Source organism: Galeopterus variegatus, unplaced genomic scaffold (genome assembly GCF_000696425.1).
Source record: "Galeopterus variegatus unplaced genomic scaffold, G_variegatus-3.0.2 Scaffold1000, whole genome shotgun sequence".
In the NCBI taxonomy this organism is placed as follows: Eukaryota; Metazoa; Chordata; class Mammalia; order Dermoptera; family Cynocephalidae; genus Galeopterus; species Galeopterus variegatus.
Genome location: NW_007727111.1, coordinates 385,491 through 410,992, shown reverse-complemented (window position 1 = coordinate 410,992; position 25,502 = coordinate 385,491). Strand labels below are relative to the sequence as shown.

Here is a 25,502-nt window from a genome sequence, read left to right as displayed (position 1 = left end):
CCTAGAGGACATCACTCGACAGCAAGAACAGATGTAATAGATAATCTACATGCTTGTGAGTGTCCACCACCAACTAATCCATGGGCCAACAGACCAAGACAAATCCACCAGTCAGAACCCAGCAATGACCTGGTCACAGACAGGTCTGCTTCAGAAGCACACAAGCAAGCATACATCTTTATCTGCACATGCTTTAAGAACTCCAGAACTACAGTGGCTGACATGATGCTTTGTAAGCAATACGGATCAATTTTAAAGGTGCATTACCCCTGGTCAGTGATAAATAATATTATATCCACCACAAAAATGTCCAGTAGTTGGAAGGAAAAGGGTTGACAATTTGAATCAGATTATGCAAAATAGATAACAGTTGGTATTCTTAAAAGAAATGCCTCAGGTGACTTTAGCCTCAGGCTGTGCGAGCTCTGCAGCTGCCTCTGTCACCATCTGCTAACAGGGCTAAGAAAACCTGGATTCTAGAGCTTGCTCTCACACTCACCAGGTATCTGGTTTTCAGCAAAAATAATAAGTTATATTTGCAAATCACTCAATGATTTTCAGAATACTTTCACATATGAGGGTAATTCAAAAAGGTCATGGAAAAATAGAATTAAAAGACAATACAATCTTTCTGTGAACTTTTTGAAGTACCCTTGTTTATTATCTCCTTTTACCCTTAAATTCATTATTTGACTTATTCAACAAATATTTAACACCTACCACATACCAGATAGGCAATGAGGATGAATACAACAGCAAAAAGTCCTGACTCTCTCGTTGCTTTATTATGGTAGAGGAGAAGACAAGGCCTATGAAGAAAGTAAAACTGGGTGAATGGGATAGAGGGTGAGGGCTAGGAGTTGGGGTGCTATATTATGTAGGGGGAGTCGAGGAAGTGCTCTCAGTTAAAGAGACACAGAGGAAGTAAGGGAGTGAGCATGAGAGTATTAGGAGAAGGAACAGAGAAGTCTGCTTAACATGATCAAAAACAGCTGACAGGAGTGCGCTGAGAAGAGCAAAGGAGAGAGAGATAGGAGATGAGGTCAGAATGGTAGCTGGGAGCCTGTCCACTGGGCTTGTAGAAAGGGTTTGGTTTTACTCTGAATGAGATAACAAGCCATTGGTCTATCAGCCCTGCCATTTTCTAGTAGCTCAGGGATGAGCATCAGTTTAAGCTGGTTGGGGCCTCTCTATTCCCTTTGCCCTGCCCCAGTCAACAATTTGAATCTTTTTTTCTTTCTTTTTTTTTTTTTTTTTTCGTGACTGGTAAGGGGATCGCAACCCTTGGCTTGGGGTCGCCCGCACCGCGCTCAGCCAGTGAGTGCACCGGCCATCCCTATATAGGATCCGAACCCGTGGCGGGAGTGCCGTACTCTCCCGAGTGAGCCACAGGGTCGGCCCAAGAATTTGAATCTTAAGCAAATCAACTGAAAATCCATGGCACCCAGGCCAGATGGTCAGTCTTTCTTGCTCCCTTTACCACACCGAGCACTCCCCTGGTTCCTACCTGGTTCTCTAGTCTACTGTGCATTCGTGGTCCCCTTTAATTTCTTCTAATAGACCCCATTTTCTGTTGGATATATACAGAGTTGTTTCTTTTCTTGCTACCAAAGAGGGCTATCGTATCACCAAACTCATTTCTCTTCTTTCTGGGCTTACAGATAGTCTACATTTCCCAGCCTCCCTTGAGCTAGGTGTCACCAGGTGATGGCCAAGTGACTGAGTTCTAGCCAATGGAAAGTGAGCAGCAGTAATGTATGCTATTTCTAGGCATGGATCATGAAAATCTCCCACACATGATCCTCCCATCCACAGCTTGAAGCATTGCAAGCTTAAATGCCACATGCTGAAGCTGGCAGAGCTACAAGAGGTAAGGTGCCTAGGTCCCTGAGTCACTTCTTGGATAAGAGCTCCCCAACCAGGGATACCAGCACTGAACTTTTAAGTGAGCAAGAGAGAAACTTTTATTATACCAAATTCCTGAGATTCAGGGATTTGTTACAGCGGCTGCTACCCCATCTAATACAAATCCCAACTGATACACCTCTCAGTCGCCATTAAACACCTCATTCCAATATTAAACCTCTGTACTCCTAGGCACAGAAAATACTTTTTTATTATATGTATTTGTCTTATATATAATTGTAATTTCACAAGTAAATAAAAATATTCTTGTTGTAAAAAATTAATCTGACATAGTTATATAAAGCCTCCCTTCATTACCACCACCCCCACTTCTGTCCCATTACCAGAGCTGACCCAGTTAATCAATAACATTTTCCAAATTTAAATAAAACAAAAACTGAGCATGTCAAAATAAATAATATGAATTCTGTTTTTAAAATCTAATAAGTATCCATAAGGTGCAAAGTAACGTGAATAGAAATAGGAGTAACACAGTTCCCACCTTCTGGGAACCTAGAGGCTTTCATGGAGATATACCATAAACAGGTCATTGTAATACAGTGTGACACATGCTTCAACAGAAAGAATGTGCAAAAGGCATCATATGTGGTACAGAGAAAGAAATGTTTTAATTTTGGAATCAACTGGGGCAGACTGTGTAAATACATATGTGGGAAGAGGGGTCTAGAATATAATCAGAGTATGAAAGGCTGATGTAAGGTTTTGCAAGGTAAAACTGAGTTTTGCAGAAGGACCAGGTTGCAGGTGGTTGGAGGCAATTCAGGTAAAAGGAACAACATGTGCAAAAGGAAAGAGGTGTGAAACCATATGGTGTGTCTGGGTGTGCTTTGAGTCACCTTTGCAAAGTCTATAATCATCCCAAAAGTTGCAAGACCCAGTGGTATATATGTTAGTATTATGCAGATGCTTCCAAATGCTACTCCATCCTCGAAGCAGATTGGAAAATACCCCTCACCCTGTCTTTCACAGGGCTTTGGGCAGTCCTGATAATTAGTTAATGATGGGCTATACATATATGAGGGTACTTCAAATGATCATGGAAAGATTCATACTCTTATTTCTACTTTTCCACAAAATTTTTAAAGTACCCTTAGCTTGTTATTAACAGCCAAGGTAACTTGAGTCACTGAGTGCCTAAGACATGTGCCTGACCTTACAACCAGGACCAGATGAAGAAGTAATCCATCTGAAAGTAGGAGGTTTCAAAGTAGTGACTATCTTCTTTCCTATCCCCACTCCTTCCCAGCCAAAATACTACGCGTGGGCCAATGCACAAACTTCTCCATTTATTTCAAGTGGGAAGTACTTACCTAGTAGTGGGTAAAGGTGTTAACATGACCCACCCAGAACTCTGGAATTGTAGAAGTCATCTATCTTTGCAGAGTTAAAAAGACTAATTTGGGCTTTAGCATAGGCAATCAATTTTCAAATACTTAGGGAGTATCTATGATTCAGGGCTTAGCCATGAGCTGGGGCTTTGACTCAGTTACATGAACCACAGGCAGATATCTAAATCTACAAGAGAAAAGTATAAAAACTCATCCTCTAAATTTTCCACTATCATTGAAAACTAAGGACAAAAAGTTGCCAGGTCCAGAGAATCAAATAAAAGAACTGTGAAATGACAGGGCTGGTTCATAGCTTAGTGACCGCTTCAGACAAAAACATGGGCAACTCAATTATTTGTAGTCTTGGAAAGTGGGGGTTCCTCAACAGTGTCACTGTTGACATTTGGGGCTAGATAATTCTTTGTTGGGGGGGAGGGGCTGTCCTGAGTGCTGAAGATGTAGCATCCCTGGTCTCTATCCACTAGATGCCAGTAGTGCCCAATCCCCAGTTGTAACAACCAAAAATGTCTTCAGACATATACATCTTGAGAACCACTGGGATAGGTAAACCCAAGAGTGAGAACAGACAGTCAGCCACCTTGGTCGAAGACACAAATGAAAAACCATAGAGGGTAAGAATATTCGTGTTCTGGGGTTCTCAGCTGAGGGGCTAAACACAGGCTTAACTGTTTAGCACTGGAATTCTTCAACAGCTACTGGGTATTAGCGCAGAGCCAAACTGTACCACACCAGCCACTGCTGTCAAATTCCTGTAAATGTTGAGTGGTGGTTACTAAGAGACAAAGCACTTCATCTGAATAGAATGTGTCATGTTGGGATCTTTTAAAGATAAATCAGTGAGCCAGGATAGACTTCTCCCTGGCTCTTCCACTGACTTTTTTCTTTTTTTTTTTAACTACCATTATAATTCCATAAATGCACAAAGTATGAGAAATAATTAGTCCAAAAAAGTAGGAGAAATCTGACCAATTTCCTTGGTGGCCCTCCAGTGATTTTTGCTAAGTTTGCAATAGAGAAACAGCCCTTATATTGTGACCTTGAAAATAATAATAATATATTTTAAAATAAAACCCAGTTAACCTATTAGATAAAATCAGGGTTTGTCCATATGCCTAGTATTATTATATGGCAATATTTTTCTCTTCTTTGTCATTTTAAGGGGAAAAAAACACAAGGCTTCGTTCCAGCAGGTGTTGCTGAGAGGAGCAGGGGTAATGAAATATATCCCAGCCCTGGAGCCTCAGGAGGGAGAAGCCTTTTGCCTGGTGCCGGCAGAGAGACTTGGGTGGCAATTGGTTGGCACTCCTGGACCTGTCTGGATAACCCTTGGAGAGATTCCACTGGAGGCACAGTGAGGGCACCCTCCAGCTATGGAGAGAAGCATCCTCAAGAACCTTCTGTGCTTCATGCAGAGGAGTGCGAGATGGAAGATTAGACTGAAAATTCTGATGGAGCAGCAATCACACACCTTCTCTTTAATTTCCAAGTGCTCCTACACTGAATTTCGACCTAGTCCCAAAACTAATGCTGCCAAAAATCCATCAAGGAAAATTAATCATGATGTTACAGAGACCGACAAATCCTCAGATATTTTCTGATAGATCAGCTGTTGATGATAACTCAGTAACACTAATAATTTTGTGGTTTCTGCAAGTGCAGTATTAGAAAGTGTATTCTTTTGTGCATACCTAAAATGTTTAGAAAATTCCCTAATCTCCATTTTTTCTTTATTTTCAAACCAATGCTCTATAAACGGTGTGTGGGAAACTTTATCTCTTTTTTGAAAGCAGTTAATTTCCCTCTCCACGTGGCCTTAACACTGGAGGAGAACTGCGACCTGAAAGATTCATCTCTGTAAAACACAATATACAAAGTCTGGTTAAAAAAAAAAAAAAAATCTGTATTGGCAGCTAAACTTTGCATCTCTCCTCTTCAACTTTCCAAGCAATTGTCTAAGTATTTTACATTCTTATTGTCTTTCTATCCCCATTAGTGGTTATTACACTTTAATTTAATTCCGCCATGTTAGGTTGGTGGCAGGGGTACCTGGTTCCTATGACAAAGAAAGCAGATCAGCAGCAGCCCAGCTATTGGCAATTACCAGGTGAGAAACACCCAGAAGACCGAGCTGGTAGTCCTATCACCAGGCTCAAACACCACCACTAGAAAAGAACAAGAAACCTCTTATCTAAAACATAACTCAGACAGTAAAACCAAACTCATGGAAGGAAGTTTCTAAAATTCCAGAGGGAGAAAAGAAGAAAAGAGATTAGGTAAAATCCCTGTTGATACACTAAGAAATAACTTGCTCATAGTTTGCTCTAGACTTTCTGTTTCTGACTTGTAAAATCTCAAAACTGGAAGTCAGCACAACAGATTCATTAGTTTAATTCATTTTTATGGAGGGCTGTGTTAAGATAAATGGTTTATTATAAAACTCTACAACTCCAAAATTATTCTTTAAAACACTTAGATCTCTTTAGCACTTCTTTTTTTTTTTGTCTTTTTCCATGTCCGGACCGGGACCGGCAACGGGATCGCAACCCTCGGTGTTGCCCCCACGCCTCGCTCAGCCAGTGAGCGGGAACCGGTCTGTATGTGTGATCCGACCCCTCGGCGGGAGCGCCGCCGTGCTTCCCAAGCAGCGCACTAGCGCAGTGCGCCACCGGGTCAGCCCTCTCTTTAGCACTTCTTTTTTTTTTTGTCTTTTTCCATGGCCGGACCGGGACCGGCAACGGGATCGCAACCCTCGGTGTTGCCCCCACGCCTCGCTCAGCCAGTGAGCGGGAACCGGTCTGTATGTGTGATCCGACCCCTCGGCGGGAGCGCCGCCGTGCTTCCCAAGCAGCGCACTAGCGCAGTGCGCCACCGGGACAGCCCTCTCTTTAGCACTTCTAAAAGTTAAGCTGAATTTCCCATAATATTCTCTTATTAATCACCCATGAAAGAGAAAGGTAGAAAAACCCAGTAAAAAATGATATGCAATTTGAACCAGTAAAGTGTTTTAAAAAGCATAATACAGGCTACTCTTGCTAATACTTTTCCCCCATTCCTCAGTTGAACTCAGGTGAAAGTCCAAGATTTTTAGATCCTATCTTTAAAAATAAAATTTTTTCCTAATTACTAAATATAAATTTCACTGTAGAATATGTAGGAAAGTAGAAAAGCACAAAAAAGAAAATTAAAATAATCAGTAATCTCAACACTCAAAGATGACCACTTTTAATATATTTGCATATTGCCTTCATTCTCTATCTCAAGATGTGCTTTTTTCTTAGCACAAATGGTAGGTTTTATAATGTGCTTTTTTAATTAAAAAATATATTTTGAACATTTTTCCATGCTATTTAATAGTCTTTTAATTTTTTAAAAAATTAAATATTTTTGAAAATAGCTATTTTCAAATTTTTTGGTGTCAAATCCACTTTATATCCTTAAAAATTACTGAGGCCCTCAAAGAGCTTTTGTTTATGTGGGTTGTATTTATAAATATTTACAATATTATTAAAACAGACATTTAAAGAGTTTTATTAATTCATCTAAAATAACAATAATAACCATATCAACATCAATAATGTATTTCACAAAACATATAAAAACACTTAGTGAAATGAGTGGCATTATTTCATATTTTTGCAAATCTTTTAAATGTTTGGTCTAACAGAAGACAGCTGAATTCTTACACCTGCTTCTGCATTCTTTTAGTAGAAGTATATAAAGAAAATCTAGTCTCACAGATATATAGTTGGAAAAGGGAGGACTAATTTTCAGATAATTGTGGATATTTTCTTTATACCACACCACAACTTTAAAAATGTTAGTTTTTAAAAGATTAGCTGTAGTGTAGAATCTGAAAGAAATATCAATGAACTTCTTATCCTCTATACACTCATGAGAGAATAAAGGTGGAAAATGCAAATAATGTCTTAGTATTACTGTGAAAATAGTTTTGACCCTGTGGATGCCGTTTGAAAGGGAACCACACTTTGAGAACTGCAATTCTACAACTTCATATTTGACGGTTAACATAGCGTTCTATCACGTTATAACACTTTATTTATCCAATACTCTGTTGTTGAACATTAATGTTGTTTCCAAGTTTTTGCTAAAATGAAAAATGCTATAAGAAACATCCTTATAGATACATTTTTTGGTATGTTCGTTTTCTTAGAATAACACCTTAGAAAGTGCAATTTGAGAGTCAAAAGCAAAGTAATTTTTTCAGGCTTTTTATACATATTGCCAATTTTCCCTCCAGAAAGGTTGATTAATGTGCATTCCCGTCAGGAGTGTGTACAGAGCCTCACATTCTTACCCACAGCCTTATCACCACTGGGTAACATGTGAGCCCTGTCTTGATAGCTGTTTTTAGAAAATCAAAGTGTGACTCAGCTGGCTCTTAGGAAGTTCAGTCCCTTATAGAAAATATGACACTTGAGACTTATGAAAATTCTCTGCTGGCAGAGTACTTCTCTGATGATTCTACCACAGTATTTATTAAATGCTACTTCATATTGTTATAATTAGTATTTACCATGTGTCTTCTACTTGACAATAAGTTTCTTGAGACAGAAACCATCCCTCATTATCTTAGTATATATCACAATGCTAAGCCCATGGGATGGAGACAGCATGGGGTAGTTTTAGAAATAGTGTTTTCATCTCAGAGAAGCCTGGGTTTAAATCCTGGCTGCACTACTTACTAGCTGTGTGCTATGGTCTGAAAGTGTCCTCCAAAATTCACATGTTGAAACTTAATCACAAATGTGATGGTCTTTTTTTTTCCCCCTGCTTTCTATTTTATTTATTTATTTTTTAATTTTATTTTGTCGATATACAATGTGGTTGATTATTGTGGCCCATTACCGAAACCTCCCTCCCTCCTCCCTCTCCCCCCTCCCACCCAACAATGTCCTTTCTGTATGCTTGTCATATCAACTTCAAGGAATTGTAGTTGTTATGTCTTCTTCTCCCCTGCCGGTTTTTCTTCTTTCTTTCTGTATGCTTGTCATATCAACTTCAAGGAATTGTAATTGTTATGTCTTCTTCTCCCCTGCCGGTTTTTCTTCTTTTGTGTGTGTGTGAATTTATTTATTTATTTTTATCTCCCACCAACAAGTGAGAACATGTGGTATTTCTCTTTCTGTGCCTGACTTGTTTCACTTAATATATTCTCACAAGGTCCATCCATGTTGTTGCAAATGGCAGTATTTCATTCTTTTTAATAGCTGAGTAGTAGTCCATTGTGTAGATATACCACAGTTTCCAAATCCACTCATCTGATGATGGACAACAAATGTGATGGTCTTAAGAAGTGGGATGCATAGGAAGTGATTCAGTCGTAGGGATGGCAGCCTCATGAATGGGATTAGCAACCTTACAAAGGAGAGTGAACAGAGCACCCAAGTCCTTTTGCCCCTTCTGCCACGTGAAGACTCAGCAAGAACGCACAAACCCTCACCAGACGCCAAATCTGCAGCGCCTTGATCTTGGACTTCCAGCCTCCAGAACCATGAGAAATAAATTTCTGTTGTTTATAAATACCAAGTCTCAGGTATTTTGTTACAGCAACATGAACAGACTGAGACACTGTGAGCCTGGTCCCATCACTGCCCCTTCTTTTCCTGAGCTTGGAGGTCATCATCATTTAAAAAGGGAGACTAATATCTGCTTCATAAGGCAGCTAGATTGGTATTTTGTTACAGCAACATGAACAGACTGAGACACTGTGAGCCTGGTCCCATCACTGCCCTTTCTTTTCCTGAGCTTGGAGGTCATCATCATTTAAAAAGGGAGACTAATATCTGCTTCATAAGGCAGCTAGATCGAAATATGTGTAAAATACCTAATACAATACTTGGTAAATAACAAATGTTCCATAGGTTTGTTGTCTTCCTTTTCCTGTCCAATGTTGAGTTAACCTTTTGAAGCCCAAACTTTGGATATCTACAAACCCACTTTAATGTATCGATAAGCTTATAATAATTGGCAGAAGGCACCTCTTTAACAATGATTACCTCTGGAAAGTGTAATTAAGCAAAATTGATGCATTTTCTAATTATTCTTCCCTGTATCACTCATTTATTATTCATTCATTCAGTCAACACCTATGAGTGTGTATTATATCTTCCAAAGAAAAATTACAGTCTCTAAACAAATACAAATGTAAAATGAAATCCTCATTAGTGCCAGAACCATTCCTAAAATTATGCTGAGAGAGACATTCGAATTGTACATTACCCGGCTACTGGTACATCACCCCTCACCCCATTCTGGTTCAAAGCTGACAATGATTGCAGCGGGGCTTTAGGACAAGTATATTTTAATATGATCCTAAAATGTACTCAAACACTAACAAGAAAGCTTTAACATTTTCTGAAAACCAAAACTAAGGATATTAGAGAAAAGACACTAGTGAGATAAGTTCAGTCCAGGCTGGAGTTTATTCCTGGTTTTCATTTAATATTAAAATAACAAAAATCAAGAGGAGTTATTCGTGCATATGGGAGTGTGCCTCAACTAAGGGTTCAGGGTGAGGAGCGGTAGCTGGGGAACAGCAGTGCTAGAGATGGAACTGCTCAAGTCAGGTGTACTGGTAGATCATACAGAAGGGAGGGCAGAGGAAAGTGACATTCACCCATGCCCCACTCTGTGCTAGGAACATGTGATCTCCTTATGCACTCATATACTCATCTGTCCCCAAGTGTGCCTGTGAGGCACATAGCAGTACCTACATGTTTCAGAGTCTGTGCTAAAAGAGGTCAAGCGGCTCTTAGTGGTATATTTGGGAGAATCGCCAGGGCTCAGCCTTTAACAACTCTAGGACAGACTCAAAGTCTGGGACTCTGATTCTTGAGGTCAATCCGAGATGCATCAAAACCTTCTCGCCACCAGCACCTGGATGGTATATGCGAAAATTGGTGTTAGGTCATTACAGACCTCTCTTCAGGTCTACCTCTGTGTTCAACAGAGTTTAAAATATTTGCAGTGGGGATGCATGTGGGTTCTTTCAGATCTGAAGCAGGTTTTAGAATTTTTTCTGGTGGCATGTTGTGATGATTAAAGACTAATAGTAGCTTTGGGTTTCACTATTGGGGCTATTGATGTACAAAAGATTTCTGATTGTGAGAAAACAGCAAAGTATTTCTGGACATGTAGGGCATGACCCTACTTTTAGGGGGCTTTTTTGGCTAGCCTTGAGGAAGGACACATGTGGAGCCAAAGTCTGTAGGAGAAATTTTTAAAAGCTGTTAGAAATGTTAAGAAGAGGTGAAGGCATTTTGGTGGTAAGGAACAAATTCCTTTAAGCTAGCTTAAATAGAGGAGATTTATTTTAAGGAAATAGAGAATTCTCATAGAATGTGAGGGCTGGAAGTGTGTCCAGGCCTCGTAGGCACATTGTGGCTCTGATCTCTGCTTCTCTCTGCAAGTATTTCTCTCTCTCTCTCTCTCTGTCTCTCTGTCTCTCTCTCTCTCAACATAGCTATCTCCAGATGGTGGTACCATCAGCACCATAGTCTACAGAATTGTGTTGGAGTTCACAGTTTTTCTTTGTAACAGAAAATTATTACTCAAGGAGACTATCAGAAAAATCAAGAATAAAGGCAGAGTCTCCTGGCTTTCTGAAAATGTATTTTATTGCTTTTCCCTCTTCTAATCTATATTCCAGAGAATGGGAAGAAAAGGGTAGGAAAAGCAATACAACATTACCTCTGGTTGTTGGCATGACTTGCTTTGATGAAGGATGGAGCCTCCCCAGGGCGATAGGATCGGTTCAAACAGCTTTTAGACCCTTAGACAAGAGTGCGATCACAGAATTCTGAGCCAGAGGCATTCCTTTGGGTGCTCTGTTCTGGGTGGGCTGTTTTAAGGTTTAGAAACACTGGTGTGTGATCAGACCTATGGTGGGGTCCCACCCTTTTCCTGTATTTGGGGTCACCTCCCCACCCACCTTCTACACTCTGGGCATCCTGCCTTGACAGATAGTTATTTAGCATTAAATATCTGGGTTTTTTCTTTCTTTCTTTCTTTCTTTTTTTTTTTTTCTGGACACCATCTCAGCAATTTTAGCTAATGTTCTTCTTTACCCCTTCTTAGTTTACAGATGTACATTTAGAATCTTTTTTTTTGACTAATAGAAAAATTAACTATTTAACAATATTCAAACATAAAAACCAATACTATCACAAAATATTACTGAAAAGATCAAAATAAAGTTGAATAGATCTCCGAAAACTTCAGACCTGTCCCCCAAACCCCTCTCTTCTGAAGCCAACTAAACAGAATCTGTCTCCATTTCCACGTTACCAGAGAAGAGAATTTGTCACAATTTGAGGTTCACGGAGTGGACCACCCTGTGAAGTGAAGCACAGTTCTCCAAAGGGGGATTTTCATGGGTATATAGACTAAAGGGCTTAAAGGAATTAACTTTCTGATAATAGCAAACACAGTAAGAAATTTCAATAGAGCTTTGAAACCCCAAAGCAGAGATACCAAGGTGTGTAAGACAAACCACCTTGAGGCCAAAGTGAAAGACTTTGTTTTTATTGTAAGATGGGAAGTCCCTGCTAGAATAAACACTGAATACTCAGATTCAGCTGATATGTATTGGGAAAAAAAATACTTCGACCTCATTAGTTGTATTTGTTCACTGCTCTGTTATATTTACAATTAAACTTCTTAGGAAAATATTAACTAGTTTACTTGTTCTATTGTTCAAATAAAATGTTGTACATCCATAGAAAAAGCAAAATCAACCGCATCATGTGTTACAAGATCTGAAGATTGGGTAACAAAACCTGAAGGAAGCCTAGCCCAGTGCCCCATGCTGATCCAGTAGACACCTGGCATCTTTTCTGACAGCCTAGCGACTGATCTCTCCTCCCATCTGGTGAATTTCCCACCTCGAGGGTGCTGGGAGACAGAACTGACAGTGCTAGATGCTCTCCCAGTGATTACCTTCACACCCATTCCAGACTGACTGGAGAGCTACTGATGCATGAAATAGAGGCAGATCTCCTCATTGTCTCTGGCAGTAGCAGAGGTGACCATTGCTGCAATACTGGGATGCTGGTATGGAAGTGGCAACAATACAAATTGTGACATCCAGTGCCCAACAGAAATGGCAACAGTTTCTTCACCAGACAAGTTTTTTTTAAAAAAAATGCTTTATTGAGCATGCTATACAATTCATGTAATGCACATGCCATACAATTCATGCACTTAGTGTACAACTCAATGGTTTGTAGTACATTCATAGAGTTGTGCAACCATCACCACAATCAATTTTAGAACATTTTCATCACCCCAAAAAGAAACTCCACATCCCTTAAGCATCATCCCCCAACTCCCTCCACGTCTCCTTCCCAGCTCTAGGAAACCACTAATCTCCTTTCTTTCCCTATAGATTTGCCTATTCTGGACATTTTATATAAATGGAATCATACAATATGTGGTGCTTTGTGTCTGGCTTCTTTCACTTAGCATGATGTTTTCCAGGTTCTTCCATGTTGTAGCATGTATCAGTATTTCATTCCTTTTTATGGTCAAATAATATTCCACTGTACGAATATACCACATTTTCTTTATCAATTCAACAGATACTGGACATTTGAGCTGTTTCCATTTTTTGGTTATTATGAATAATGCTGCCATGAACATACCATGAACATACATATACAAGTTTTTTTTTTTGTTTTTTTGTTTTTGTCTTTTGTCTTTTTCCGTGTCCGGCAACGGATCGCAACCCTCAGTGTTGCCCCCGTACCGGACCGGGGACCGGCAACGGGATCGCAACCCTCGGTGTTGCTCCCGCGCCTCGCTCAGCCAGTGAGCGGGAACCGGTCTGTATGTGGGATCCGAACCCTCGGGCGGGAGCGCCGCCGCGCTTCCCAAGCGGCGCTCTATCCAGTGCGCCACCGGGCTGGCCCCATATACAAGTTTTTACGTGAATATACACGTTTATTTCTCTTGGGTCTATACCTAGGAGTGGAATTGCCGGGTCGTAGTGGTAACTCTGTTTAACTGTCAGACTGCTATCTAGAGTGGCGGCACCATTTTATGTTCCCACCAGCACTGTATGGGGATTCTGATTTTTCTGCATCCTCACCAACAATTGTTACTATCCGTCTTTCTAATTATGCCATCCTAGAAGGTGTAAAGTGATATCTTCTTGCTCTTTTAATTTGTATTTCTCTGATAGCTAATGATGTTGAGCATCTTTTCACGTGCTTATTGGACATTTGTATATTTGGAGAACTGTCTATTCTGATCTTTTGCCCATTTTTAAATTGGGTTGTCTTTTTATAATTGAATTATAACAATTCATCAGACCAGTTTGGGGGCATGGTTTGAGGGGTTGGTTGTTCCTGGCTATTTAAAGCTTAGTTTTCCACCCTTCCCATAATTCTATGAGCTACTAAGTCATCTTCTGCTTAAACTTATCACAGTTATCTTCTATTACAACTCAGAACCCTAACTGATGAAGACTCTGGAACACAAGGCAGCGCCTCTCACCTAGAGAAAATAACTTACATTAGGGTTTACTGGCAAACTGAAACCTGAACAGTGGCAGTGTTGTCACTAAAGCCTGAGTTTCTGAATTCATGATTTTGAACTGTTACGCAGACTCAGTCTAAGGAAACATGGGATTGACAAGTGGAAACTTTTGCAAGTTGAACAGCAAGTATGAACTGGAGCAGAAAGAAACAGAAAGAAAAATCTAAGAAGTTGCCTTTCTTGCCATTTTCCTCATAAATAAAGTAGGCCAGTGATTCTAGTAAGTGATTCAGATGACAAGGCCCTGATTTTCTGATGCCAGCAGTCCTCTCTGCCTTGGTCCTGAAACCACAGAGGCTATATTACCCTGCATCTCTCTGCCAACTTAGGTTGGTGTCCAGGGACTCCACTATGATATTAAATGAAGAGGGGCCCTAATTTTATCAGCCAATTTAGCTACATGTTTGGTTATCGGGCTTTTTTAATTTGTATGTCAACACTGCTAACTTTGTATATGCTCTCTCTCCCATTTTGTATGCTGGATTCTGCAAGGGGAAACAATAATGTCACTCCCTTCCAGAGTTATCAGGGACCTGAGGCCCAAGGTTTGCAGCAAGTTGTTTTCTGCAGCTTCTTCCTAGGTGATCTCCTCAGCTTGCTCCTGTCAGCAGGACAGACGGAGGCACAAGTGCAGTGTCCAGCCTGCCTTGGTGCCCTCTCACCCCTCTTCTAAGCATCCACTTTCCCTTTTCTAGTGTCCTCTCTCCCAGGAGAGTATCGCATATTTTGTATTGGAAGGGATCTGTTCGAAAGTGAATACAATCTAAAATAGATGCTGATAGGTCTAAACTATAAACCCTCTCAGAAGTGTTCACGTTTCTGTAAGTTTTTTTCTTTTGACCAGTAAGGGGATGGCAACCCTCGGCACAGTGTCGTCTGCACCACGCTCAGCCAGTGAGCACACTGGCCATCCCTATATAGGATCCGAACCTGTGGCCTCAGCGCTACCAGCGCCGCACTCTCCCGAGTGGAGCCACGGGGCCGGCCCATTTCTGTAAGTTATTAATCTTCCCCTATGGACTTGCATTTTGCCAAGTTCAATGACCACTTCTCAGTCCTCACTCCTCCCCACATTCTTTATTATTTTAGCACCTAAGAACAAGATGGTTTGTTAGGAGGCTGATAATATGAGTGGTGTTAATCAGAGAGAAGGAGCTGAGATTCTGGGGATGAAATGTTTTGGTGAAATCCAACCACTTATACATTCAACAACCATTTCTTAAGCACCTACAGTGTACCAGACACAGTGTTCTAGCAGCTGGCAATACAGCAGAGAATAGAAACAAGACCCTGCCCTCAATGAGCTTATACTCTAGAGGTGACAAACAATAAATAAACCAAAAAGTACAGTTTCAGATAGTGATAGGTGCTATGAAGAGCAATGTGAAATAGTGGATAACGCAATAGTGAAAGACATGAAGGGAGTGAACTAAGCCCATTAGGCAGGGTGGCTGAGGAAAGCCCCTTTAAGAAGCTGGCAATTGCGCTGAGACCTGAATAGCAGATTTTGCCCCAAGTCACACAGCTAGTAAGTGGCAGAGCCACAATGATAACCCACTTTTCAATCCTATCAGGTGTTTTTTAATGCACTAGAACCTGGTTTGTGCCCAAAATGGTGCTGAATGAAGAGGGAATTTATTAAAGCCCTTCTTGGGGATCCCAAAACACTAAGAAGACCCAAAGACTATTGTCTCACACTCTTCTCCTCTTCCCTCTTGGAAAATAAATATTAGATATAAAAACTTCAAAGTTCACTACCCCAAAGCTAATATAAATTCTGTCTTTTAAACATAGGATCTGAATTTTATACATATTATGATAAACACCTATTAAACATTTATCACATGATTCCATATAGCATGTAAGAAAGTTATTTTGGTGCTACTATCTTTGACCTTATGACAGTGCAATCACACTAGATTGCCTAATGTCTATTTTTAAACACAAGACCTACTCTCCTTACCACTAGTTAGGAAACTTAATATAGCTAAGGTGCTGGGCAGGATTAGCTACTCTGTAAATTTTCTGGGTTTTTATGCTTTTGCTTTTTAATTTTGATGTAAATTAAAATAATTATTTAAAAATAGTAATTATATTCTCAAATGAAAAAGAAATTGGCTAATAAAGAACAGATTGTGGTATATATTTATACATAGTCTTGCGCACTGAACTCATGAGTGTTCCAGACTGACTCTGTCCTTAGACTAGGGTTAGAATCATAGCTAGGATGCTTACTAGCTGTCTGAAATTAAGTAACTTACTCAATATTGCTAAGCCTCCATTTTGTCCTCCATAAAATGATGATGGAAACAATGCCTATATCATAGAGTTATTGCAAAAAATTACTCAAACTAACAAGTGGCAGTGCTTGAAATACGCTAGATGTTCTTTGAGTATTGGTTTCCTTTCTTTCTCTGGGCCTCTGTTCATTCATTAGAAACATAAGAAGGCCAGAGAAATGACATCTAAGGTACCTTCTAGGATTAGTGTCACCAGCAGCCAGGCTCTCCTGCCAGACTCCCACCACAGGACAGTGAAACATTTTGCTGTAGGCAAATGGAGAAGGACTAGCAAGAGGGAATGACAGAAAACTCCCAAAGGAGTGAACAAGGAGGCTTCAGGGACTGGGACTTGAAGAACCAGGGTCCTAGCAGACCCCTACCTCAGCTCCCCAGGACCAGTTCAGTTTACCAAGAGCATTTATTTCAGCTAATTATGTGGTAGATTATTTGTTTAATGTCTGCACTCCCCAGAGGCCAAACTTTGAAGATCGGGAACTTTACCTGTTTTCCTCACAATGTTTACAATGCCTGGAACACAGTAGGCCCTCAATATATAATTGTTGAATAAAAGAGCCTCTTTTCGTATAGTAGATACATTTCTGAAAATGGAGGAAATTAATTTTACTTACAAATCAACAATTTTAAGTGCCCTAGTAAAATCAGCTATTCAGAGGAAATTCGTGGTGAATGTAAATTTCTTTTTTTTTAAATTTTTAAATTGACCAATAAAAATTGTATATATTTATGGTATATACCAGTGTTCTGTTCAACATGTGGATTTCTCTTAAATAGAAGCATACCCAAATAAAGAAAACATAGTAACAGCCCCATGAGAGGGCTTTGAGCATTTAGAGTTTGGTAGATTTAATAGTAGCATCAATTAACCCTACCACATATCTTGGATTTTATCAGATTAGGATGTGGAATTTTGGAACTGAATCTACTCTGGTTGCCTTAATAGTGGACTTTTCTCTGGGAAAAAAGCAAAGCCTACTGTCAACCTTCTATCTACGATTCGGCTCAAGGGTCAGTCTAGGGGCAGCTTTCCAACAGGTCACAGAAGGTGGGAATGATGACTACAGATATTTTAATTGAACAACCCATCAGTACTTATCACTGTTCCCTTCAAGCTACTGTATTTCCACAGTCACTGGGCATTGTCAATCCCCAGTAAATGAATGGCCAACCACTAATGAAGTCCTACCTGATCTATCAGGTTCAACATCCCAACTAAACTCCCTTCTTGAAAAAATCTGGATGACTTGACATTCATTCACTCACTTATTCATTTACTCACACCATTCACTTACTCAATCAACAAATATTCTCAACCCTGGAAAATCCTGAGTGATTCTGGATGATAAAAAGAAAGCTTAGAAAGGGCAGCAATTAGCAGCAGCACAAGAGCTGGGAAAAGGCACTAAAGGAATATCTAACCACATATAGCGCCTGGAATACCTATCCTGCTCAGCTACAGTGTTACTCTACAAAACCTTTCTAAATCTCATTTTAGGAAGAATGTCTCTTCCCTCTTCCCTTGTTAATACCCTGAGTGTAATGCTTATGACATTATGTTAGAGTTAACTTCTTTCCCTCGCCAGACTGTGAGCTCCTTGAGAGAACCAACTACGCCATCTAGTCGTTTTTATGTCCTTGGTATCTAGCATAGAGCCTGGCATATAGAATTCATTACCAACGGGGCAGTTCTATGGATTCCAAAAAAGCTAACAGATTTCTAGGTATTATCAGTCCTGTGTTGTCCAATATGGTAGCCACTAGCCACATTTGGTATGGAGCACTTGAAATGTGGTTAGGTAGGGTGACTTGAGATGTGTTGTCAGAGTAAAATACTCATCAAATTTCAAAGTCTTAGTACAAAATAATGTAAAGTAGCTTCATAATGTTAACACTGATTGCATTCTGAAATGATAATACTTTGGATATTGGGTTAAATAAAATATATTATTAAAATTAATGTCACTTGTCTCTTTTCACTTTTTTAATGTAACTACTAGTAAATTTTAAATTACACATGTGAGGGCTGGCCAGTTAGCTCACTTGGTTAGAGTATGGTGCTGATAACACCAAGTTCAAAGGTTTGTTTATTTATTTATTTATTTATTTATTTATTTATTTATTTAATTTATTTGCAACCTCAAAGGTTTAGACCGCCTTAGCAGCCAGCCACCAAACAAACAAAAAATTACATATGTGGCTTGCATTACATTTCTATTGGATAATGGTGGACTAAACTAAAAATTATTTTCATGTAAAACCACATCTAGTCTCTTGTATCTGATTCCCTAAGTTTTCTTGGTAGGAAAGGAAATTCAGTTATACAATAATGTTTGAATGAAGCCAAGGCATTCATTATGTGTTCAGAATATGTGACTTTTCTTTTTTTATAAAAAGCCAGACACTTTTCTTTTTTTGTAAAATTATATTAGTCAATATGTCCTACAATTTAGTAGGTTGCTGTTTTAAAGAAAAAGAATAATAATTCCAACTGCTATATTTCTCTATGTGGAGTCAAAGTCTTACCAAGGGCATGTGATATCCATGTAGCTAATCCTTAAATAGCTCTTCAATTTCTGGCTCCAAATGCCTCTGTATTATCCTCTCTCCTCCCTCTGGCATCTTGAGCAGTCACCCCTCCTATCCTCAGCTCTTTCCACTGACCTCAGAAGAGGGCTGGCTCAAATAACACCCTTGTCAAAACACCTAGGTAAGCACATCAGTGGGAGATACCATATAAATAGATATATGGAAACAGAGTGCTCCATACTGATAACAAAAACCATTTGCAAACTCCCTTCACCTTCCAAAATGTTGTTTCCTACAACATTTAGTTAAATGTGAATGTCACTAATAATTTTAATTCTATCAACTTAGACAGACCTATTTTATACAGGCACTGGCTAAGCCACAGTTGAAGGTGATTTTTAAGTTTGGGTACTTCTGTGGCAAAAATCTGTGCTTAAAGAGAGAATTTAAATTGGCCAACAGAGAGTGATCCAAGACAAAAATGCTGAAAAGTTTCTAAGTAATTTGTGGGAAAGGCTAAAAGAGTTGGGCTTCAATAGTTTACAGTCAGAAAAATACAGAAGTCACAGGCAATGAAAGGAAAAACAAACAAATGGGATTATGTCAATCTAAAAAGTTTCTGCACAGTGAAAGAAACAATTAACAGATCTAAAAGATAATCTACAGACTGGGAGAAAACATTTGCAAACTATGTATCCAACAAAGGATTAATATACAGAATATACAAGGAACTCAAACAACTCAACAGTGAAAAAACAAATAACAAGATTGAAAAATGAGCAAAGGAGCTGAATAGGCACTTCTCAAAGGAAGATATACAAATGGCCAACAGACACATGAAAAAATGCTCAACATCACTCAGCATCAGGGAAATGCAAATCAAAACCACATTGAGAAATCATCTCACCCCAGTTGGACTAGCTATTATCAGAAAGACAGAGAATAACAAATGCTGGCGAGAATGCGGAGAAAGGGGAACCCTTCTACACTGTTGGTGGGATTGTAACTTGGTGCAGCCATTATGGAAAACAGTATGGAGGTTCCTCAAACAACTACAGATAGAACTGCCATCTGGTCCATCAATTCTACTGCTCGTATGTAACCAACGGAATGGAAATCATGATGTTGAAGAGATACCTGTACTCCCATGTATGTCACAGCTCTATTTACAATAGCCAAGAGTTGGAACCAACTTAAATGTCCATCATTGGACGACTGGATAAGGAAGTATAAGTAAATATAATGTGGTATATTTACACAATAGAATACTACTCTTCCATAAAAATGAATGAAATACTGCCATTCGCAGCTACGTGGATGAACTTAGAGTAAATTATGTTAAGTGAAATAAGCCAGACACAGAAAGAGAAATACTGCATGGCTTCACTCACAAGTGGGAACTAAAAAATAAACAAATAAATAAAAAGAAAGAAAGATACAACAATCACAATCATACACTGAACTTTCAAAAGGAGAGAGCAGAATTGAGGTGGGAAAGGGAGAAGGGAAGGGCATAAAGGAGGAATTGGTAAAGGGCCATGAAAAATACTAATTATCCTGATTTGAGCATCGTATATTGCACACAGGTATTGATATTCAACTCTGCACCCCACAGATATTGTAACTATGTTACAATTATAAATAAATAAATATTTTAGGCTTTGAGGTCTAAAAAAAAACAAAAAGAAAAGAAAAATACAAAAGTAACAAGTGTCTATTTACATACCTCTCTCCATATGGGAGAGTATGAGTTTGAAACATTTAGCGATATTTGGCACATAGTACCTGTTTAACAAATATTAGCTGAATGAAAATATGAATATATAGGAGCTTGTTATTTATTTAATGAATCATTTATATTTTGGAAGCTGGCCAGTATAGGGATATGAACACTTGACCGTGGTGTTGTAACACTAAGCTCTAATCAACTGAGCTAACTGGCCAGCCTCCAAGTGCTTATTATTTAAAGAAATACTTCAATCACCACGTTTTTCTTTTTGTTTTTAATCCTGAGTGGTATGGTAAACAGAACATGGCTTCCTATTTCACTCAGAATAAGATTCCAAGTCCTCACTATGGCCTAGAAAGCCCTACATGATCTTCAACTCAACTGTCTGAGACTCACCCCTGACCACTCTCTCCTTTGCTCACTTTTCTTCAGCAACCTGACCTTCTTGTGTTCCTCAAACAAGCCACACATTCCTGCCTCAGTGCCCTTGCACCTGCTCTTCCCTTTGCCTAGAACACTCATTTTTTCAGTCTCTGCTCAAGTGTCACTTTTTGAGAGACTTCCTTCATCACCCTATCCAAAACAGCATATCCCTTTATTCTACAGTATTTGTCCTTGTATAACTCCTTGTCCCCTGACATATTATATATTTCTTTTTATTTATTTGTCTCCCCAAACTGGAATGTCAGTTTCAGAATGGCAGAAACTTTGCTCATTTGGTTCACACTGTACCCACTTCTGCCTTGGAAGTACCTGACACATCATAGGAATTCAATAAATATCTGTTGAATAAACAAATTAATGAATATTAGATTGTAGTCCAGATGCCTGGTTTCTAGTCCTAATTCTACCACTAAAAAGTTTTGTGACTTTAAGCAAATGTCCCCTGACACAGTTTCTGAATCTGTAAAAGGACTGGTTAGAAATAAATAATTCTAAAGCCTCTCCCAGCTCTAAAATCCTGTGGGTTTTATAGATCTGCCTTTTACAAATGATCTTCTATGAAGGTTTAGCAACACAAAAATCTTTTTTTGATATGCACAAACTACAAGCCCTCTGGAGTACTTCATTATGATTCAAAACCATACTCCAATGGTGAAGCCTTCTCCAACCCTTCTAAGTAGTGTGGATCCTAAGACTTTCTTCCTACTTTGAGGTGCTTCATGTAGACCTTTTCTCTAAATTTCTACTAACAGTTAACGACATAATTATGTTTTTACGATTCTCCATCTAGTATGTGAACACCTTGAGGACAGTGATGAATTCTTAGTAATTTTTGCATCCTCAGCACCTTTCACAGTCCATGGCAAATAGTAGGCACTTCATGAATGTTTAGAGAATGAATGAATACAGGTAAGCCAAAGTGGAATAGGATCGTTACTCATATTTAAAACCAAGACCATCATTCTCCCCTCATTGATGAATGGTGGGCAGAAGATAGAGCTTTGCTGCCGATAATGAGTCACCTGAAGGAATATAAGAAACCAAAACTTACTGGAAACCTACTAAGAGTCAAGCACTCTTACACACATTCATATAGTTTATTTAATCCTTACTGCAATTTATGAATTAGGAATTATTACTATCAATTTACAGATGAAAAAACTGGGCTCCAATAGGATAGAATTTGCCTGTGATCAAACAGCTAATAGAATTCATATGTATGTATGCATGTATATACACATATATGTTATATATACACATACATGTATATACATATACAAACATATGTTACATACCGTATTCATATCACTAAATGACATATCAAAAGGGTAGTTCTCTCATCCAGTATAAGTATTAGTGTGTGTAAATGATGAGCTTTCCCACACGATGAAAGCATTTTTACAATTTTTTCCTCAATTCAGAAAGGTATCTAGAGAAAATTCTATATGTTATACCTGAAAGGGTAAAGAAAAGTTTACAAGCAAATTATTCTCTGTCTTTTGAATTTTTAATAGGTTTTTTCTTATAATACAATGCACTAATACTCATCATATAAAAGCTGAAAAACAAAGGTAAGTATAAAGAAAAAATTTTAATCAACCATTACCCCATCACTCAGAGACAACCCTATTAACTTTTTTTAACTTTAAAGTTAACCTTTATTAAGTTAACCTTAACTTAACCTTTATTAACCTTTCAAGCCTTTTCCAATACATCTTTTATTTTATAGTTGAGATCATTTTAAATTGTACTATGAAATTTTTTTTCAAATTCAATATAAGCATTTTCTGTATTGTTAGAATCTTCATTTTGATAATGGCTTAATAATGTTATATCAAGTAGAATGCAATAATCAATCATTCTGTTATTATTACTTAGGCTATCATTTTTCACTTTTATGTGCCTCTCAATTAAAAGAAAACCACAAAATTAGTTTGTAACGCAGCTTCTGAGAATGGTTCTGACCTCTGAGAAAATGTAGAGATAACTTTTCCATTCAAGAAGGGGAAAAACTCCCACTACTATTCAAAGAGATGCAGTCTTTCTTTTTCCTCTAATAAACTTTCAAAGTAGGAACTAGATTGGACCCATCCCAATTTCACCTGTAGTAAGGAAGGGTCTCCTTAAAAGACTGGAGGTGGTAAAAGTCTAAAGGTTCACACCTTGGTTCTTACATTTTCTTGCCTTATACCCTCCGTAATTATATGAAGCCTCAGTTTCCTCATCAGTATGTAACAGAATAATCATCTAATAATGTTGATGGCAAGGTTTAAAATGAGACAACCTATGTAAACACTTAGCACCATGCCTGGCACAGAGTGAGCAAGCCCTCTTTTAATTGTAAAACTTTCTTGGAAGAGCCAAGAGGAAGGGGTGAAGAATGATGAGATGTCATTCTCACCTTCCATCCATTAGAGAATATGCCAAGTTCTCACCTCTAGTCTCAGAAGAAAATAGAACTTCAAGCCATATTTGGAAACTCATGTACAACAAAGTGGCTTGATTCCTGACCACAATCTGAGGTAGAAGTGTTCGGAGACTCCCAGTTTCCCAGGAGTCCCTCCCCACTGACCTCTCCCTATACCTAGCTACAGGTACCATCTCTTTTCCTACTGCCCCATCAAGGTCCAAGCCCTAGATATCTCCTCTCTTTCGGTTACTGCCTCCCTGACCCAACCCTTCTCAAAACCCAACTTCCCAATCTGCTCACCAGACTAATTTTCTAATAACACCAGTCTGTTATCCTAGCTCCTGTTCAGAAGTTTTACTGACTCCTTGTTACCCATGTCATCAAATTAAAAATCTGATGGTTTTTCAAGGCCTCCATCACTCCCTCCCTTATTCTCTCATGTTTCCCTCCACTCTATTCATTCTGACCTCCTTCCCTGGTGTCTTACCTTGCCGTCTATAGTCAGAGCAGGCTGAAGTTTACTTCAGATAAATATTATCTTTACCTGATGGTCTCGACCTTTGACAAAGGGCAATGCAACCCCAAAGTGGTGCTTTGAATTGTCAGCTGCTTACATTTTAGTGCAAATGAGATTTTAGATTCTCTTGGGTGCAATGTTGGTTGGGCAAGGATATGAGGATCCCAGACACCACTAAGGGAAAAAGATTACAATGGCTGGGGTTGAGACTTCTACTTCTCAATACCGCCCCAGAATCACAGGTCTGCTACTCCCTGTTCCATTTCCCCTGGGTGCCTTCTCCTCTGCTCTTCCTTTATGCATCTCCCCCCCCTTTTGTAAGGCCCAGCTCATACCCATTACTTCAAGGAAGTCCCAGCTCTATACTCTCTCTTCTGACCTTCCACAGTGCCCATGGTCAGTCCTCCCCTTCACCCTATAGCACATCGTCTCATCCTCCCCATATTTCTCCCTAACTTTTTCCACAAAGTCCTTGAGGGCAGAGGCTGTCCTGCTTCCTTCCCATTTGATAGTTGCTGGTAAACATGTAACTGATTCAAGACTTCTCTGCCTGATGATTTGACCTAATCAGTGCTACTCTGTAGGCTACTTGTTCAGCTTCAGCTCTGTTGGCTTTGGCTGGGCAGCACTTCTAACTGTGGTAAGATGGACATTCTGAAATAGTAGGCATCTGCCACCGCAGAAGCCTCTCTGTCGATATGAACAGATTTAGGAAGAGCCCAGATCTACCGACTGACACGCACTCAGGCAAAATAAAAACACCCATGCTCAACAAGAACAAGTGAAAGTAGAAACAAATCCATAGAGAAAGGAGAGGATTTCCACTATTCTCATCTTAGGGCATACATTAAGGAAGCGGGGGAGGGGAGATCAAAGCGGAAGGAGACCCATCTTTTTATACAATATTACTTAATAACATTCACATTCACTGAAACGTTGATATTTGGGACTATTAAAAAAGAAGCAGGATTTCAAGAACAGGGGTTACTGAAACTCATGCTTCTTTTCTCCAAATAATTTTTGGGCCTTTGTACCAAAATAAATAAAGTTCCCTTATAGCAACCTATAGCCCAGTGCTAGGCACCCAGGACAGCGCCGTTCATCTGAAGCTACCAGAGCGACCCTCTCTGCCTCCGCCTCCGCCCCCACCCCCACCCCCTCTACTTCAGGCTTTCAAGACTGCTCTTGCTCTTTGCGTCAGCTGTAAGCAGTCCAGCACATTTCTGCAGTTAGGCAGGACCTTAAGTAAATCCCCAGGAATAAGCAAGAGCAGCAAGTCACAAGGAGATGGGCGCCCGGGGGAGGGATAGTGAACTTTGCTGCAGGCGGGCCTGTCACTCCAACCGACAGCGAACACCTTCACCTTCAAGTTCTCTAAAAAGGCAGCGCGCCAGACAGCAGGCGCTTAGCTCGAGGTTTCCCCGAACTCTAGAGGTTAAAGAGAAGCAGGAGAGGGCGCGGCGTGCTGCCTCAAAAGGAGGCAGCCTTGCGGGGCCTGGGCCGTGCGCTCGGCTGCGGCCGGGGGGAGGCTCACTCTACCTGGCGTCCGGCTCCTCCTCCGACTCCGCCGCCGTCTCGTCCTCCTCGCCCTCCGACTCCTCGTCGGTCTCCAGGCCCCGGACAGCGTCCTCGTCCCCGTCGGAGCCGAGGAAGCTCTCGGCGGCGTGGTTGCTGTCGCCGCTCGCCATCGCGCCTCTCCCGGGCCGGAGCCGGAGCCGCCCTCGCCGCGCCTGGTGTTCTCCCT

The 25,502-nt window shown here is 39.8% G+C and overlaps 1 protein-coding gene across 1 annotated transcript in view; it reads right to left on the bottom strand.

The window, feature by feature from the left end:
* Positions 1-25,502, bottom strand: part of CMYA5 (cardiomyopathy associated 5) — a gene marked incomplete at its 3' end in the record, with an annotated part of 74,535 nt that extends 49,033 nt beyond the window's left edge. Inside the window, exon 1 of the mRNA XM_008574152.1 lies at positions 25,298-25,502. Coding sequence (XP_008572374.1) covers positions 25,298-25,446 — 149 coding nt within the window. The remainder of the gene's footprint in view (positions 1-25,297) is intronic.